Source organism: Polistes canadensis, unplaced genomic scaffold (genome assembly GCF_001313835.1).
Source record: "Polistes canadensis isolate GaletaPanama2010 unplaced genomic scaffold, ASM131383v1 scaffold_187, whole genome shotgun sequence".
Lineage (NCBI taxonomy): Eukaryota > Metazoa > Arthropoda > Insecta > Hymenoptera > Vespidae > Polistes > Polistes canadensis.
In genome coordinates, this window is record NW_014569734.1 from 57,465 (window position 1) to 75,707 (window position 18,243).

An 18,243-nucleotide genomic window follows, 5' to 3' on the forward strand; every position below is an offset into this window, starting at 1 on the left:
ATCTATTCAGGTAAATGTTGATATTATTAATATATTTATTTATTTATTTATTTTCTGAGGAATCCCATAATTATTGCTTTGAACGAATAAAAATAATTCTTATGCGTATTTTTTTTTGTTCGGAAATATCAATGATTTATTTCATTCATTTACTAATTTGTTCGAAGACACTAAGAAACAAAATTAAAAATAATAATAATAAAAAAGAAAGGAAATGTTATATATAGAGAAAAGAAATTATTTTACAAAACGCGTTTTAGATGCGTTTAAACAAATTTGTATATACAGGATGAGCTAAAAGTTTTTAGATAATTTAAAAATATAAATCAATTACCCTTTTTCGAGACTCTTTCAGGGTAGTTTTATTTAAAATATAAAATAGCAAGGTTTCAAAAATATTGAAAGAGAGTAATTGATTTTTGAAATCATCTAAAAATTTTGGATTCACCCTGTATATAATACATATTAATTCCATAAGATGGTAGATAAATGGTATCCTCAAATACTTTGCATTGCGAGATGATACGTATTAAAAATATAATAATCAAAATTAACATAAAATAAAAAGGAGAGAGAAAAAATTTAATTAAAAAAAAAAATTAGAATAAAATGATTTAGAAAAAAACTCGCGCAAAGCTTACAACAAACGGGACCGCAGAATTGCAATGGAACCTTAAAAACTATCAATTAGATAGGGGGGCTCGGTTAATATTATTAATTAATTAAAAAAAGAAATAATAAAAATAAAAGAAAAAAAAGGAAATAAGGAGAAAAAAAATAAAATTGAAAAAAAGAATCAGCGATAACATTTTTAACGATTATTATCTTTTATCCTGTTCTTTAAAAGCGAATTTAACATTTGTGTTATCGCTTGTTATATTTATACCTATGTAATTAATTAATTATTCAATTAATTATTAATAGAAACTAAAATGTTCGTGTTCTCTTTTAATAGCAATTGTTCGATCGTATAATAAAATACATGCGATAAATCTTCTCTATATAATATAAAGGCAATAATAATAATAAAAATAATAATTATTATTGTTATTATTATTATTCTATGTAGTAGTAATATGTATATGTATAGGGTATCAAATATTCTCGAAGAAATGGATGAAATTAAGAATCCTACGAATTTCTATATATGTATATAAATGTGTTTCGATATATATAAGGCACATATAACAACAGTTCAATAAATAAATTCTTTTCATTCGCATATCTTTGCAAAAGAGTAAAGATTTTTAAAAATTAGATTGCAAGAAAAACATGGCGACAACGACGACGAAGGCACAACAATCACAGAGTTCATTTTTCAAATTATTTTTTTTTGTACAACGTAAGTATAAAGTGTAGACTAAAAGTTTCTAGGTGAACCAGAAGTTCATAAGTGATTATAAAACTTAATTATTCGACTAAAAAATACATTAGACTCGTATTTAAACTCATAATTTAATGAAATAAACTTGTAGTTGTACAATGTGTAAAAAATTTTAGTCTAAAAAGTGTCTAAAGAAAATAATTAATATTTAACACGTTGACATCTTTGTCAGTCAACCGTGACCAACGTTTGTTCTATTTATGAGACCACGAAAATCATCTATAACCGGCATTAATTTTTTTATATCTAATCTCAGAATTGTGGGCCTCTACAGCAAAACACGTAAAACTAACATGGTAGACAACGTGCTAAATTCATTTAAGAAATTTTAGTCCACCTAAAAGCTTTTAAAGTCACTCTATTTAAAAATGCAATATGCAACAAGGATCCTATAATCTATAAGAAAGACAAATAAAAATAATGAGAATCCTTTAGCAATTAAGGAATGTGTGTAATAAATCTTATTGAAGAAAGGCAATATTTAGAATTTTTGATTGGTCATTTGTTGGAATTAGAATCTTATAATTTAGTCGTGTAAAGTCGCGTTTGCGCCAGCAACGAGCGAATGAAGACAGAATTATATTTTATAACGAATACAGGAAAGTAAAGAAATCTGTTGTAACTATTATTATATTCCTCGGTTCGCTCGAAAGAAAATATATATATATATATATTTGTAAAATTCATTACAAAATGCTTGGTCCCCAAATCGTAATCATATATAGCTATTATTATATCTCTATTATATTAGAAGTCTATATATATAGATAACGTTTGATACATGAAATGCAAAAAACGCGGTATGTAAAAAAGAAAAAAGAAACTATGAACGCTTCGCGATAAGAAAAAGAAAATGTAGCAGTGCGTCTAAAAAATGACACCGACGATGATAACGTAACAACGTCAACAACAACACGAGCAGAAGCAGCCTTTCAATGACAAAAATTATTTATCCGTTATCTCACATTTTTTCTCTTCAATTAAAAAAAAAAATATTAAAAAAAAAAAAACTTTAAAGAAACAACAATCTCGCGTAAACAAGACGATCATCTCGAGAGTGGTGTTCTGTTTGAAAATATTGTTTAATTTTTCTCTAACACGGCAAGGAGAGCATTGTACATAACAGTTGAGAGAAACAAAAAAGACGATCTCTCTCGCAAGCAAAGAATATTCTCTCTCTCTCTCCCCCCCATCCCTCTCTCTCTCTCTCTCTCTCTCTCTCTCTCTCTCTCTCTTTCTCTTTCTCTCACACAAACACACATGCACACCACCAGTGTGTACACCAGTAGCGTTTCATTCGATCGAAACGGAGAAATTTCGATCAAACGAACGGTGACAACAAAAGAAGGAATTGAGATGATGGCAGCTGCTAAGATTCATCGTTCAAAAAATAATGGCCCTTAGATCTGCGCTGGCTCGACATAGTTCGCTGGCAACATACCATGTCGACCTGTACGTTGTACCAAACCAGTCATCCATCCTTCGTCAATGGCTGTACAGTTGACAATCAGGTCACCATCACAGAAGCTTACTTCGTCCAAATCTTGCGCCTCGTAATCGTACATCGCTCTATATACTCTCTGAAAATATTATCAAATATTTAATAACTAGAAAATTGTTCTTTTTGTTTTAAAGTATTTAAATTTTTAGTTAAAGTTATAGGGTGGTATTCAACTATTAGTAAATTAAATAGCAGGATTTTTCAAACATTTCAACTTGGTTGATAATAAATAATATAAAACATATATTCAAAAACAATACGTTGGTATACATACAAATATAATTTTATTACATATTAAAACCATGAAAACATTTCTGCGGCCCGAAATTTAGTTACGTGACCTTATACGAGATGGTAACCCCATATTTTAAAAAGCCCTGGTATAATATAATATATAATTAGATTATATTTATATACTTATATATCATTTTCTTTACTAATAGTAACTACAACATAATTATAAAAAAAAAATAATTTAGAAACTTTGTTAAGAAGATAAAAAATAATATAATAATAATAATAAATTTCTAATAAAAGTAAAATATATAAACAATAGATTAAAATAAGTGTAAGACTTGAAAATAACATTTGATCATTGCGAATGAAGTATTAAAAAAAAAATACTTTACATAATAATAATACATTCAAAAAAATAAGATAATATAAATGAAAACGTTCTAAATTGGCGCGTAAAATTTATAACTTACTCCGACGTTGGTAGGTGGCGGTGGTGGTGGCTGATGCTGTATCACGTGATTATTATTCGTCGCAGGCGTGAGCGATCCGTAATAGTCGTTCACCGGGTCGATATCCGCTACGGAACCAATTTTTCGTGTTGGTGGATTCGTAACTGTACAATGTTAACAAATTTTCTTCTTAATAAAAGAATAATATTAATGATTGAATAAATTATATAATTAGGTTTAGTAATGTAATAAATATCAGGATGATGTAGCATAAAAAAAAAATTCTCCAACTGGATAACGAAGGTGCTGTTACTGGTTGCGCTTAGGAGAACTTCCGGATAGATCTCGTCGGACAGATGTTGTATGCGAGCGTAACAAAGGACGACGACCGAAACAACTATGACGACGACGATGATGATGATTATGATGATGATAATAATGATAATGATAATAATAACGTCTAATGAAATGTTCATTTTCTGAATCTACGACTAAGCCAAGTCACGAGCTATTTTTTTTCCTTTTTTTATATTTTACTCTCGTGGTCTAATAAGTTTTTTTTTTATTTTTATACTTTGTTGTTAATTATTATTAAAAATTATATAATCTAATTTGGATATAGAAATTTTTAGCAATCCATATTCTTTCTTAATGTAACGCTATTGCAAATTTATGTTAATAAAAAACAATAATATTATAATTTTTTTAATTTTAATCTCCTAAAATGTGCGATATAAAAATGTAGATATTAATTTTCTTATTATTTATAAATCAAAATAGAGTAATTCAATTGAAATAAAATTATCTTATAATGCAAAAGATAAATATATATATATATTGTTAATTTTTGTATGAAATATAAATATAAAATAAAAATAGTAATCTCTCTCTCTAATTGAAATAAAAATATTACGAAGACAAAAGACTATATTATAACAAATTAACCAAAGTACCTGATTATACTTCAAAAAAAAGGGGTGTTAAAAAATGAAATAGAGTAGTGAAAGAACGTATACGTATATACAAATACTTATATAAAAAGTACATATGTGTAATGTAATGTAATGCGTTATAAAGCAGGATCAAGGAAGAGAAACTTACCTGGACCTTTGTCACTGGTATAAATGACCGTGGTTGCGGCTTGCCTAGCAGAATAAGGACTCGGCCTTGCTTCACTAAGGGGATCGTAATCAGCGATCCTACCTGGTGTCCTTTGTACAGGCGAGTTTGCCGTTCTCGCAACTGGTGGATTCGCATTTAGGTAACTGCTCGAGGCAGGTGCGATTGTACCGTCCGTGTACTCTACGTACTCTAAAAAGCAGAGAAAAAAAGCAACGAAAAGCTAACAAATAATTGGATTCAGACACGTAATGGGGAATAAAACAAAGCAAAACTAGGCAACCGTTTACTCGAGGACACAATTAGCTTACGATTTTTTATGAATTTGTTCTGTGTTTCTTATGATAAAAATTGTCTTTTTTTTTTTTGTTATATTGGATATTCAAATGATTTGATTTGACTTTGAAATGTAATTTAAATTTAAAAAGACAAAGAAAGAGAGAGAACTGACCTATTTGTTCGCCATTTTCTCCGGTCATGGTCCTCTTCTGTTCCATGATCGCTTTCTTCTGAAGTTCACCATGGTAAGCAACATTTGAAATGATCTTACTGTTCTGCTTAATTCTCAACGTCTCTGGATCATCCGCGACTTGCGTGAACTTTCCCTTTGCCTTTTCGAACTCTGCGTGATACTTAACGTTGCTTTGAATTTTCGTATTCTCAGCGATACGTTTTAATTCTGGTGTTTCCGCCATTGTTGTCGCCTTTGCTTTTGGTATGTGTCTGCATAAAAGATATATCAACAAAAATTATAATAATAACAATTATATCGCGATGATTACGATGATGATAATGATGATGATAATTAAAAAATGATGTGCCGATGAATAAATAAAATTATGTACGCGTGTTCATTCATATTTAAATAACACACACTAAAGTAATCAGCTGATTTTGACAGATATAATGTGTCATAAGATATATCCATGTGGATTATTAAAACGTTCTTATAATTCCACTCACGAACTTTGAACACGACAAGGATTACGATATGAAAAGAGATCGAAGAAAAATAACAATGGCACGCTTTCGAGTATTCAATAACAATGTAAGAGAGGAGATAGAACCCCAGCCACGTAAGCGTCTATCATTTAGCAACTTTGAAACAAATTTATTTATCGCAAAGGACAAACATTTAAATATTACGTACAACATTAAATAAAAAAAAAACAGAAAAGAATTATGAATTTCTTTTTTAACGCAACAGAAGTTGAAGAAAATTTTTACGTTTAAATGACAACATTGAAAAATGGAATAAATTCTAATTTTAATGAATGAAAAAAAGAAATTAATTAATTTATATATGTATATATATTGTTATTGAAAAATTAGGATAAATATTAAAAGCAAAAAAGAAAAGGACGATGACAAGAGGTCAATGACGTGTTTCTTATCTCACGAGTCCATCCTCCGCAATGGGTGTCGATAATTTTCTCCGGAGAAATCGTAACGCGTTTCGAATGACCGAAATATAAAAAAGGGAGGAAAAATATAAAGGGGAGATCGAATAGTGAAATTTTGCAAGACGAGAAGAAGGAAAGAAGGAAGATGAAATGAAATGAAATGAAACCATCAGATGAGATTAAGTAATCTGAGAGTTTCATCGAAATGCATACATGCAAAGCTTTCTAACTAACTATATAAATGTATATGCTACCAGCCAAAAAATCTTTGATATCTGTATGTAAATTCAAAGAACCAGGATATTTGTAATAACAAACGAGTATCCTTAAAGTAATCGAGGTAAATTAATTCGTCAAAAAAATTCTTGAATACAGTGGAATCTCCAAGTATCTGATAATCGTGTATTCGAACGTTCTGTTATTCCCACATGCTTTATTATCGAGACACTGTGTATATATTACTTTCCTGCTTGTGCGTTGTTATCTACTATCGAAACAAATAGTCGACAATGTATTGTAGTACATCCTTTATACAATATTACATCTTTCTTATTGTTCCAATATGTAATTAAAATCGTACGCAATTACTGTGCTCGTGTATAATGGCATCAAAAATGAATTGTGCAATACTAACAATAAGTGTTGAAATGGAAAAAATAAATACTCCATAAATTAAAAAATGATAAAAGTACAGCACCAATTATTTATTCTATTTCTTTATCCGTTCAGTTGCATTTTGCAATTAATTCGGATAGCAGAGATTTTACCTATAGTATGTTTTAAATTTTGTATTACTTTTTTTATCAAGGAAAAAGTATATTTTACATTATTTTTTTCTATTCTAAGCATCCTAACAATTAATTTTTCGGTTTCTAATTGCATAGTTTTCCATACTTCTTGTTAAAGGTTAAAAAGATGTCACCCCGGTACGAAAATTCATTTCAAATATTGTTTTAAATTATACCAAAGTATAATGGTTATAAAGATAACGAAATCTCTTAAAACACAATTTAACTTGTTAATATTTGATCTTTGATTACTTTATCGGTGTATTTAATTTTCATGAAAATCGGCCAATTAATTCAAACTTTGGAGGGATAGTGTATATGTGATTTGTGTACATGTGTGTATTAAGATAGATAGATAAATAAATAGAAACAAATGTATGATAGATGTATGCATGTGTCAGTTAGGGTAAGGTAAGTTCGTCGTGCACGTCGTAATCGAGATTTATGTCACGAGTCTGTTTTCCATATACGGTGTCTGTGGCTCTCTCACCATGCCATACCCAGTAATCATGAACGTATGTACGTTACGCAATTGCATCGAATAATTAGGTATGCATTTTCGTTCCTCTTCTTGTCTTTGGATACTTACAATGAGATAAGGGGAAAGAGAGAAAATAAAACCGAGATTAAACGATTATTATCTTCATTATTCTATTATACTGATTTTAAGTGTCATCAAATCGTTACTCTCTCTTTACATTATTACATTAATATTAAATAATTATATATTTAAGCATTGTAAGTGAGCAATTACAAAAATAATTATATTTAATATTTATAAAATTATACGTTTTTAACTATATTGTAAATGATCAAAAAATAGTAATAAAATTACACAGAGTACAACGATAGTTTTACTAAATGCAACAATTGTAAAGTTGCGCACACACATAATATAAAAATTAATAAATAAAATTATAGTAAAACTATACACAATATACAATTATATTTATATATATTGTACTTTCATGACCAAACAATTCTAGATGCAAAGATTGTAATAAAATTACATGCTACGATATCTTGTCGATATTTTGTTTAAATGCAACAATTGTCTTTTTCTTTTCTCGTATGCAGTTGGTTGGAATTGGAGACGTGTGAGCACAGAAACGTTAAAAAGTGGTTAGGAAGAAGTTGATAATTCCAAAGAGGCTATTTCCTCGGTGTTTAACGGAGTAGCACACTGTATACAAGCCTGGAATGGATTTGTTGTTGGGGTCAGAGGTATTAGATTCCAGTAGAGCGTTAAGTTTAGAACAGGCTTCGAGGAGAGCACAAGTACAACGAGTATATATAAGTGTCAATCGTGTGAGGACGGAAGCCTTACAGAAATGAAACCGTTCGCATTCTTTCAATTCTTAAGAAGAAAGTGGATGTGAATGCGGAATGGTAGTAAGTACATTTATAAACATCTTCGAATTCGTACGGTTTTTTTTTCTATTTTACTTTCTCTCTCTCTCTCTCTCTCTCTCTCTCTCTCTCTCTCTCTCTCTCTCTTTCTTTGAACGATACATAAATCCACGTAAATTAAAAGACGATGTGAAATGCGAATTTGCAAATCGTAATCTATTCGTAAGATTAGAAAGATAAAACACGGACGTCTTTTGATCCTTTGAACAGTTTTTCTCACGATACAATACACCAATTACAAAACGTTACTACTTTTAACCGTTATTCTTGTATAAGTGTAGAAAAAAGAAAAAGAGAGAGAGGAAAAGAAAAGGAAATAAAAAAAAAGTAACAGTTCTGAAAAGTTACATAAACCGAAATAAAAGCGGTAGTAACTTTTAATTACTATCTAATCAATACAAATATATATAATTATCTGAATTATTAGTCATCCGGAGAGTCCATTAAAATTTAAGCTATTCAATATAAAATATTATACCATATCATTAAATATATTTATTTTAGATATAATTGAATGAATGTCTGGAAAAAGGGCCTATGTTAAATTTTATTATCGCTTATATTACACATTTGAAGTATGTAACATACGCTCTTCTTCCAAAGACCCATTGCATTATTATCAAAAATGCATCCTGTAAGTTCACTGATAAATTAATAATGCATCAAGTTTTAGAAGTTATATCAAAAATCCAAAATTGATAAAGATCCACACAGCGTACAAAAAAATTGATAACTAATAAAATTATTTTAGGCTTAGTATTATTTAAAGAATTATTATCAAAAATGCATCCTGAAGATTCATTGATAAATTTGATGGATCAAATTTTGACGATTATTATATAAATTCAAAATTGATGAGAAGATCCAGTGTACTAAAACCATTATAGTATCTGATAAGATAAGTGGGGTAGTAGTAGTAGTAATATTAAAATAATGATTATCAGTAAAAGCATTTAGGGGGTTCACGGATAAGTCTCTCGGCGTTCACGTTTTCTGCTATGGGTTTGGCGGTGCATTGTGGGACAAGGTCGGTTTGCCATAACCATGCAGACAAGAGTCACGCTACGCTGAACAACTCCCCCTTCTTTTTACGACTAGCTGTTAAATTGCTTCGAGTTGAAACTGCGCACCGCCGTGACAGGACAGACGGCGATGTTTCCTGCTTCTTCTCCTTTCTCTCTTTCTCTCTCTCTCTCTTTCTCTCTCTTTTTCTCTCTCTTTTTCTCTCTTATTTACTTACTTTACTTTACTTTACTTACTTACTTACTTACTTACTTACTTACTTACTTACTTACTTACTTACTTACTTACTCACTCACTCATTCCTTCATTCTCTTTTTTTCTTTTTCTTTCTTTCTCAAGCGGATTATATTTACACGCAAGAGATCTACGTTACACACGAGTCTTATATTCGTATCTCGCGCTATTTTTTTCTTCTTCATAACCCCCTCCCCACTCTCTCACTCTCTTAAATAGCAGTGTAATACGCATGCGTAGTATAATTACCACCGCGAAACTACGTTTGATTTATATTGGAGTATGATGTTGTACATTAGAGAAAAAAAGAAAGAGAAAGAGAAGAAGGAAGAAATAAGAAGAAACAGCACTGTTAATTTGTGAGAAAAGCAACGATTTCATTTTGATTATGTGAATATATACGTTGTGTTGCTATAATATCGAGATCTAAATAGGGAACATTTTACTATTCATTATTCTCGCTTCTAAATTTATATTCTTTCGTATTATTGTCTAGAGAAGAAAAAGATGATAAAAAGAAACAAGAAACTAAGAAATTAGAATTATTACGAGTTCTTATCTATTTCCCATCGTCGTTATTATCTCGCATATTACAAATACGCGTGAATAATTTATTAATTGTATGTTAATATCATTTATTAATAACGCGAGGGTCAAAGATTTTTTTTTTATTTAAAAATAGAAACAATGTTTTATTTTAATTTCTTCTAAGAAATCTTATCGAATTAATTGGTTCAGAGTATAAAAAAAAAAAAGGTTGAAAATATTCATGCACCACTCGTGTAACGTTAGTAAAAAAAATTGTGCGAGTAAATTATTATTTATTTATTTATTTATATTGTTTAAATGCTAGGACAAAGATACTTAATATCTTATTCACTATCTCTTTGACTCTCATTTCATCGTCTCATCCAATCGAGAAGAGGCAAACGTTCTTGTGTGAGTCATTCGAGGTATACCGCGGATGATAATTCCTCAGCAGGCACTGACGTCATTTAATGTAAATTCGCAAAAATTCCATTAGCGGCGAATGAAATCGAAAACACCTTGTATAAACAACCGTACGTCGTAAAATAGAAAAAAAATAAAATAAAATCTAGAAATTTTCTAACACAACTTCTCTTATTGTCTTCTTTTCAGTCAGACTATTTTTTGCAATAATTAGTGAAATTAAATACACGAGATCGTTAGTAAGAAGAAAGAGTGAGAAAGACAACAAAGTAAAAGACGAAGAAGAGGAAAAGGAGGAAAAGGAGGAGGAGGAGGAGGAGGAGGAGGAGGATAAAGAGAGGAGGGAATTGAGAAAAAGAAGGGATGACCAGACGAATGAATGAGTTTCACGCTCACACGTGTTCCGTCTCCCTCATTCGGCTTGTGTTCACTTGATCCGACATACGCATGAGTTACCACCACAATCACTATCATCATCATCATTAGGTTACATACAAAGAAAATATAATATTAATCCGTTACGAATCAAAATCATGTACTATTTTTTTGTATTTTTCTTTTAAAATTTAATTGAAGGAATAATTTTTAATCTCTCACCATCAAGAAAGCACAAGCTTTAAAAGCAAAGTTTTAAATAAAAATAATAACCATTTAAATTATTTCATAGTTCTTACACAGTTTATTTGATCTTATTCATTTTCATAGATCTTTGACTATGGGATATTTCATGGTAGTTATATCAAGTATAACTCGTGATGTTAATTCAAGCGTATAACTCATCGTTACGAAGGGAATTATGCGCGATAAAGGAGGACGTTCAGAGGAAGGAAGAATGAGATAGAGTAACGTGGCTTTGAATCTGCAGAGAGCAGGAAGATTTCATCATCATCATCGTTGCATCGTACGATACAGTGGAAATATTGTCGTCGAATAATCCTTAGAACGATAAATCTTGTTCATCGAGTTTTAAGACAGACCCAAAGTTACAGAAGAAGAAGAAGAAGAAAAAGAATAAACAGAGTTAAAGGAAGAAGAGGAGAAGCCACAACAAGAAGCCACTCTAATTGTCGTACCGAACAATAATCAAATTATCGTCGATCGTTGCTGCTAAGAAAAATCCAATGGTCGAGCTAAAGATACTCGACACTGTGAACTCCATATCTACTTTATGATCTGTACTACATTTTTTTTTATTATATCGATGGTTAAAAAACTATAGAATGAATCAAAAGTTTTTAGGCTTGTAATTTTGCAATATTAAAGGAAAACAAATTTGGTAAATAAATCAAAGAAACGTTTCTGGGCCGGTAATTAACATTGATGTTACTTTTTGTGACACCAATATGATGTACCAACGGAATGCATATAATAGTGTTAGACACCGTAATGTCTTACCAATCATCGGTAATCAATTACATTTAATTGATAAATCAAATTCAATTATTTTTCTCTCACATGGTCAAAAAATAAATGTATGAATCATGTTGAATCACTTTTTTTTTCCTTAAAGAAATATAATTTTAGAAATGATTAATTTAGAAAAGAAATCCACTTTGGGCATAGCTTCTTCTTGTTCTCTTCGGCATTCTATATTTAGCATGGTACACTCGCGTATCTCCAAAGAAGAAGCCATTTTTAGAGCGAGCGAACGAGCAAGCAAGAGAGATGATAAAAACAGCATATGTTGGGAGCTTATCACAGGAGAGCGCTATGAGACTTTACGGCTCTCCCCTCGGAACTCCCGTCAGTCCGCCAGTTATTATAACTTCTACTACACTAACTTAACGAACCCGATTAATTTTCGTCCAGTGCACGAAATTAACCCTAACGCCAAGTCAATTTCATTCTGCCCTCGACGCCATCTTTCTTTCTATTCCGATCTCTTCAAATCGTTCAAAAATCCCGATCACCGTTACGACCTAATAGCAATTCATCATTGTTTTTTTTTTTTTTTAATATAATTAATATTATTTTTATGCAGGGTAGTCCCGAAAGATTTTATAATTGATTTGAAAAATAAATTAACCTTAAAACGAAGTCAATTTCGTTCGAACCTCGGCGCCATCTTTTTTTCTACTCCGATTCGTCGAGATAGTTCCGAAATTCTCGACCACCAATTAAAATCAAATGAAAATTAATTATTTTTATGTTAATTAACTATATTTCTATACAGGGTGGTTCCAAAAGTTTTCGAATCATTTTAAAGATCAATTATTATTTGTTGTCAAGACTTTTTATGTTAATTATTTTTAAATTGCAATACTACAAAAAGTGTAGAAGAGTAAATTAATATCAAAAATTTGTTTCATCAAACTAAACTCGAGTTAATTTCTTTAATTTGTTTCTAACGATCAGAATTTTCGAACGAATTTGTAGAAATTTGAATTAGATCTTATCGAGAAGCGTCTAAAAAGATTAGAATTAGAATAAATAGACTTACGCCTCACAATACGGCTGTTTGTTGAAGCCTTTGTACGTTCGCATGTTCAAGGTCATCCCGCAACCCTGACACTTGAAGCACTGCTTATGCCATATCTGAAACAGAAAGTAGAACGTACTTTACTCTTCTGGTTAAACTTGGACACACAACATGAATTGTGAGAATGCATTTCTTAAAAGGAGTGTAAGACTTAAAAAGAAAAAAATAAGAAGAAACAAAAGCAGAAGAAGAAGAAGAAGAAATGATAGATCGATCATTAAGTGTTACGAGATAAATGTCATAAACGTCGTAAAGAAGGATCGAGAGATCGAGATAAGAATTGATTTAAAGCTATCCACTTGTATCTATATATCTTTCTCTTTTTTATTCAAGGTCACGGATCGGCTTTCAACCTCCAACTTGTTAATTGCTATTAGAAGGTCGAGTATATTATTCTCTTTCTCTCTCTCTCACACTTTTTCTTTTTTAAGCATGCAAGGAAAATCGTTTAGAATTTCCACGAAGGAAAAGTTTCGATCATTGAATGATTTAAAATTATAATGACGTCGTCGTTCTCACGGCTCGATGATTATCCCTGAACTAAAGGATGACTAAGCCCCAATGATTCTCACCGGACGTGCTTATCCGACCACGAAAATGTCGTTTGACCATTTTTGTTGAGAATACGAAACACACTAAAAAAGAAACTAAAAAAAAAATTCTTTTTTAATTTTATTTTTTAAATGATTAGATACATATCAAATTTTATTCGAACGACTGTTGAATGAACACGTAAGTTTAAGTTGAAAGATGTTAATGAGAGAACTTTTCGAATAGACTAGCAAGCTTCCTGCCATTTATTTACTCATGACAGAGATCTTCTCACGAAACTTGGACCGCTGTTATGAAACAACCTCCTCGTTGTATGTAATTATTGTCGAAACTTAGAAAAATGTTTAAAGAATTTTTACGAGTGAGAAAGAGAGAGAAAGAAAATTGGCCAGTGAAAATTAGAAATCGTAGATCCTCCGATGATTAATTACGCAAACGTGTCACGTATAGAAATTTGTAAATGTTGTTTTAGCATAGAAATGTTTGCTTTAAAATAAAAATTGTTCCCAATTAATTAACAGTGTTTAGAATTTATTTTAAACGGACTCTAATTTTTGTAGATTTAACTTCAAATACTTCAAAAGAATACCTTTTAATTAGCAAACATGGTTCACTTTGTAATTTGGTACAAAATGAAATATCTGAAAAGTGTGTGAAAAATAATAAAAAAAAAAAATAAAACATATATGTCTGACGACAAGAAGGTAACGAGAAGTACGAAATGTTTCGGATTGGGGATTTTCTCGTGTTAGAGGAGAGCAAGCAACAGGTTGGGATCAACTCCCACCTGTTGTAATCGTATGCCAAACCCACGCAACACAACACAGTACAAGCCCTGGTGGTAACTCGTGCCAATACGTATTTATTCAAGACCGTTTCTTACTAAAAGTAGATTCTGTCAATTTTTCCATTTGCCACCCTCGAATAAAAAAAGAAGTTACAGAAATGTATCTTTTTTTTTCTTCTATCGTATACTTCGCCATTTCCTTATTCCAATTTTTTTTGTTATTCCTAACAAAGAGATCTTTTTAATGCTCCGATAATCACATTTAACGCCGACAAGATGGCGCGTCAGTTAAATTGTGTATTAAATCGAATGACGAATCGCGTTCGCGAGTTCTCCTTTAATTCTCAAGTCATTCGAACGGTATTACATTGGATACCGTTATTGTTGAATTACATACAGCATTCTTAAACAATCTTTAACAGTATTTTTACTCACAAATACTGTCTTTCCGATTTCAAACGTGATTTATATTACATTTTTCTTTATTTTCGCTACGAAACTCGAAGTAGATGGCGCCATAGTTAACTCTATACTTATCCTCCATTTTTAAAAATACATTCAAATGATTCTGATCGAGGTTCGCGTTAATGTATGAAATAATTTCTAGGATAAAATTAACTATTTTTTGTATACTTTTATTAGAAGAAAAAAGGAGGAAATTAGTTTTGTGGTATTTGTTCGGTATAATAAAAACGGACTAACTTTCTATATCGTGGAATGACTCGCGTAGTTGAACGGACACAACGGTAGTCGAGGTCGTTGAAAATAAAGAAAGAAAGAAAGAAAGAAAGAAAGAAAGAAAATAAGAAAGAAAAAAATAAAAAGAAGTAGATAATTAAATGAGTAATAGTCTCAGCTATTAATGGAGGGACGTAAATTAATTAGAGGACCGTGTTTCTTCACGAAATGCGGGTTGCACACTTTCGAATTGATAAACCAATTGATGGTTGAGAATAAAATTAGAATGTTCGAGAACGATACACTCTTGTGCCCCCTCCGAGTACAAAACACAAACAACAAATTTATCTTTCATTCGAATATTTTGTTCAAATTCCTAAATTGAAAGTGTTCTCGGTCCTCTGTAATAAAAGCCGACGACACAAGTAGTAAGGAAATTTAGAAAATCAATGGGAAAATCTTGATAGCTAATGGATCCAAATTTAGGATGACTTTAACGACGCCTTTTTTAGTTTGTAACACCTACGTAACAAGAGTCTCGCAAACAATTTCACCAATATTTTACTATTTATTTTAATTAATTTTTAATTTGTTGTTTGTGAGATATTATAATTGAAAAAAAAAAACATTTATAATTATAAACTTTAACGCAGTATTTGATATCGTAGGAAATATAAATAGGATTTAAATTTCCCACATAATTCTCAATCATTGGCGAACGTAAATTATAATAAACGTTTTACTATGAATATTAAACATACACATATATTGAATATTATTATATTTATCATATTTAATTAATGCAATCCAGGATTCAAAGTAATAATTTTTTCTCTATAAATACGATATGTATAATTTTAATTATATGTGTTATTCTTTACATTAATTTTTAAGTATTTGATCAAGAATTGTTAATAATAAATAATAATAATAATAATAATAATAAAAGTACTTTTTTATAACATTCATTTATATCCTTGAATATTATTAAATATGTTTTAGACATATATATATAATTATAATGAATAAAAGAAAATATTTGCTGACATAATTATTCTGCTAACAATACGAAAAAGAGAAGGAACAAAAAATGGGAAAAATTCTGGTTACTTCTAATGCCATTCACTGGCAATCCGGTATTGAAGACATCCGGTGAAAGACGTAGATTGGATTTGCGTCAACGTACGATCGAATTTCAATGGTAATTGAAACTTGGCGCTTTTCTAAGGATCTAACGATCTACGATTCGTCGCGCAAGAAAGGTTTTCTTGGTCAACTCGTTACAAAAAAAAAAAGAAAAAAAAAAAATAAAAAAAATAAAAAAAATATATGAGGTTTAAAAAATCGAAGTTGAAAAGTTTTGAGCTTCGACAAAGTAACAACCATTTCTTTTGTAATGAAAGTGCACATATGGGCATATAAAAATAATTGTTTCTACGTTAGACTCCAAATTTTTCAATCCAATCACGTGCATATATTTATTTGTTATCAACGTAACAGTAACTTCGACTCGAAAGTCAAAAGTCGAAAGATAAGAAGAAACTTTGTTGGAAAAGGAATAAAGAAAAACGTAATAAAAAATAATCTAAAAATGAAATAAATTATACTTGTCCCAGATTCTCATAAACGCGTGTAAGAATATTGAAATAAAACAAGATTAATTGTTGATCTGTCACGACTATATGTACTCGTGTTTCTCTCTACAGATGCATGATGAAACTTATGTAATTACTAAAATAAAAGATTGTATAAGTCATTAATGTATCGTTATATTACAGTTTATACAATTTTAAATAATAGTTACTTATTAAGTTATTATACTATTGTTTATATTGTGTGTTGATTATATTATAGAGTATTTTTTTATTAAATATATATAAATAAATAAAAAAAATAAACAATCTAAAATAATTGCCTAAATAAAATACTTGTTAACATTACTACAAAATATTATTGCAAGTAAACGACTCTAATATTTTGAATATACAAAATTCTGCCATTACTTATAAATAATAAGCAATAATAATACTTTTCCAGTTCTTTTTCTCTTTTCCTTTTTCTCTCGAAATCGAATCGAGAATAACTTATACGTCCTTGCGATTCGTCGCGAAATGAATTCTAAAGTCGGCCGCGCGCCTTCTCGAGAGACTCACGAAACCATGAGTCGAAATAAAATGAGACAGAGTGAGATAGAATGTGAAAGAGAGTAAGCAAGCAAGAGTAAGAAAGAAAGGAAGAGAAAGAGAAAGAGAGAGAGAGAGAGAGAGAAGAAAAGGGAGAGAGAGAAAGAGAGAAGAAGAGAAGGTAGAGAGAAAGGCGAAACGAAGAAAGAAATATAAAAAGATGAAAAGAGAAAGAATACAGTAAAAGAGTAAGATAGAAAGAGACAGAACATACTGAGAGAGAAAGATAAAAAGAGAACAAATATAGTAAAAAAAACAAAGAAAGAAGAAAACAAAATATGGTAAGATAGAAAGAGAAAGAACATAGTAAGAAGGATTGAAAGAGAGATAGAGAAAGACTATGGCAAGAAATATAGAGAAAGAGAGAACATAGTAGGAAAGATAGAGAGACAAAATGTAATAAAAACCGAAGATAGAAAGAGAGAGGATATGGTAAGTAAGAAAGAAAGTAAGAAAGAAAGAAACGGCTACATTTTATGTAATAAAAATTGAACAATAAATCATCGATTACAAAAGCGAATGAAAAATTACAAGAATAAATGACAAAAATAATATCTTAACATACCTTATCGAGACACTTGAGCTCCTCGATCGGATAAACCGTTTTCTCACAACGAGCGCACGTCTTGCTCATCTTCCTTCCTTTCCTTTCGTCGTTCTCCCAGTGGAAAATCAGAAAAGATGACGATTTACGAAACAGGAAGAGAAGAAAGGAAAAAAACCCAGGAAATAAAAGAGAAGAAATAAACTCTAACAAAGTACAATCAAACTAAACAAAAATGGATTAAGAAAATAATTGACAACAAAAGAATTGAAAAAAAAAAAATAAAGAAAAAGATTTATAAATAATGTGGGTTCTTTCTCATTCGATGTTTTATTAATCGAATTGACGAATAGAGAAAAACAGAGGAGGAAGAAAAAAAAAACAAATTAAAGGATAGAAACTTAGAAGAGATGGAGGAGGAGGAAGAGGAGGGAAGGAGGGACACGTGCCTTCTTGGCACAGAATAGACACAACAAGCACTCAGATTTATCGATGGTGATGACGATGACGTCGACGACGAT

The 18,243-nt window shown here is 30.4% G+C and overlaps 1 protein-coding gene across 1 annotated transcript; it reads right to left on the reverse strand.

The window, feature by feature from the left end:
* Positions 1-1,067: 1,067 nt before the first annotated feature.
* LOC106789496 (LIM and SH3 domain protein Lasp) lies at positions 1,068-17,947 on the reverse strand. The gene is made up of 6 exons (XM_014753753.1): positions 17,744-17,947; positions 12,940-13,034; positions 5,142-5,413; positions 4,673-4,882; positions 3,593-3,735; positions 1,068-2,964 (listed from the first exon to the last, which is right to left on the reverse strand). The coding sequence occupies exons 1-6, from the start codon at positions 17,810-17,812 to the stop codon at positions 2,785-2,787; spliced, it is 969 nt and encodes a 322-aa protein (XP_014609239.1). The 5' UTR covers positions 17,813-17,947; the 3' UTR covers positions 1,068-2,784.
* Positions 17,948-18,243: the final 296 nt, after the last annotated feature.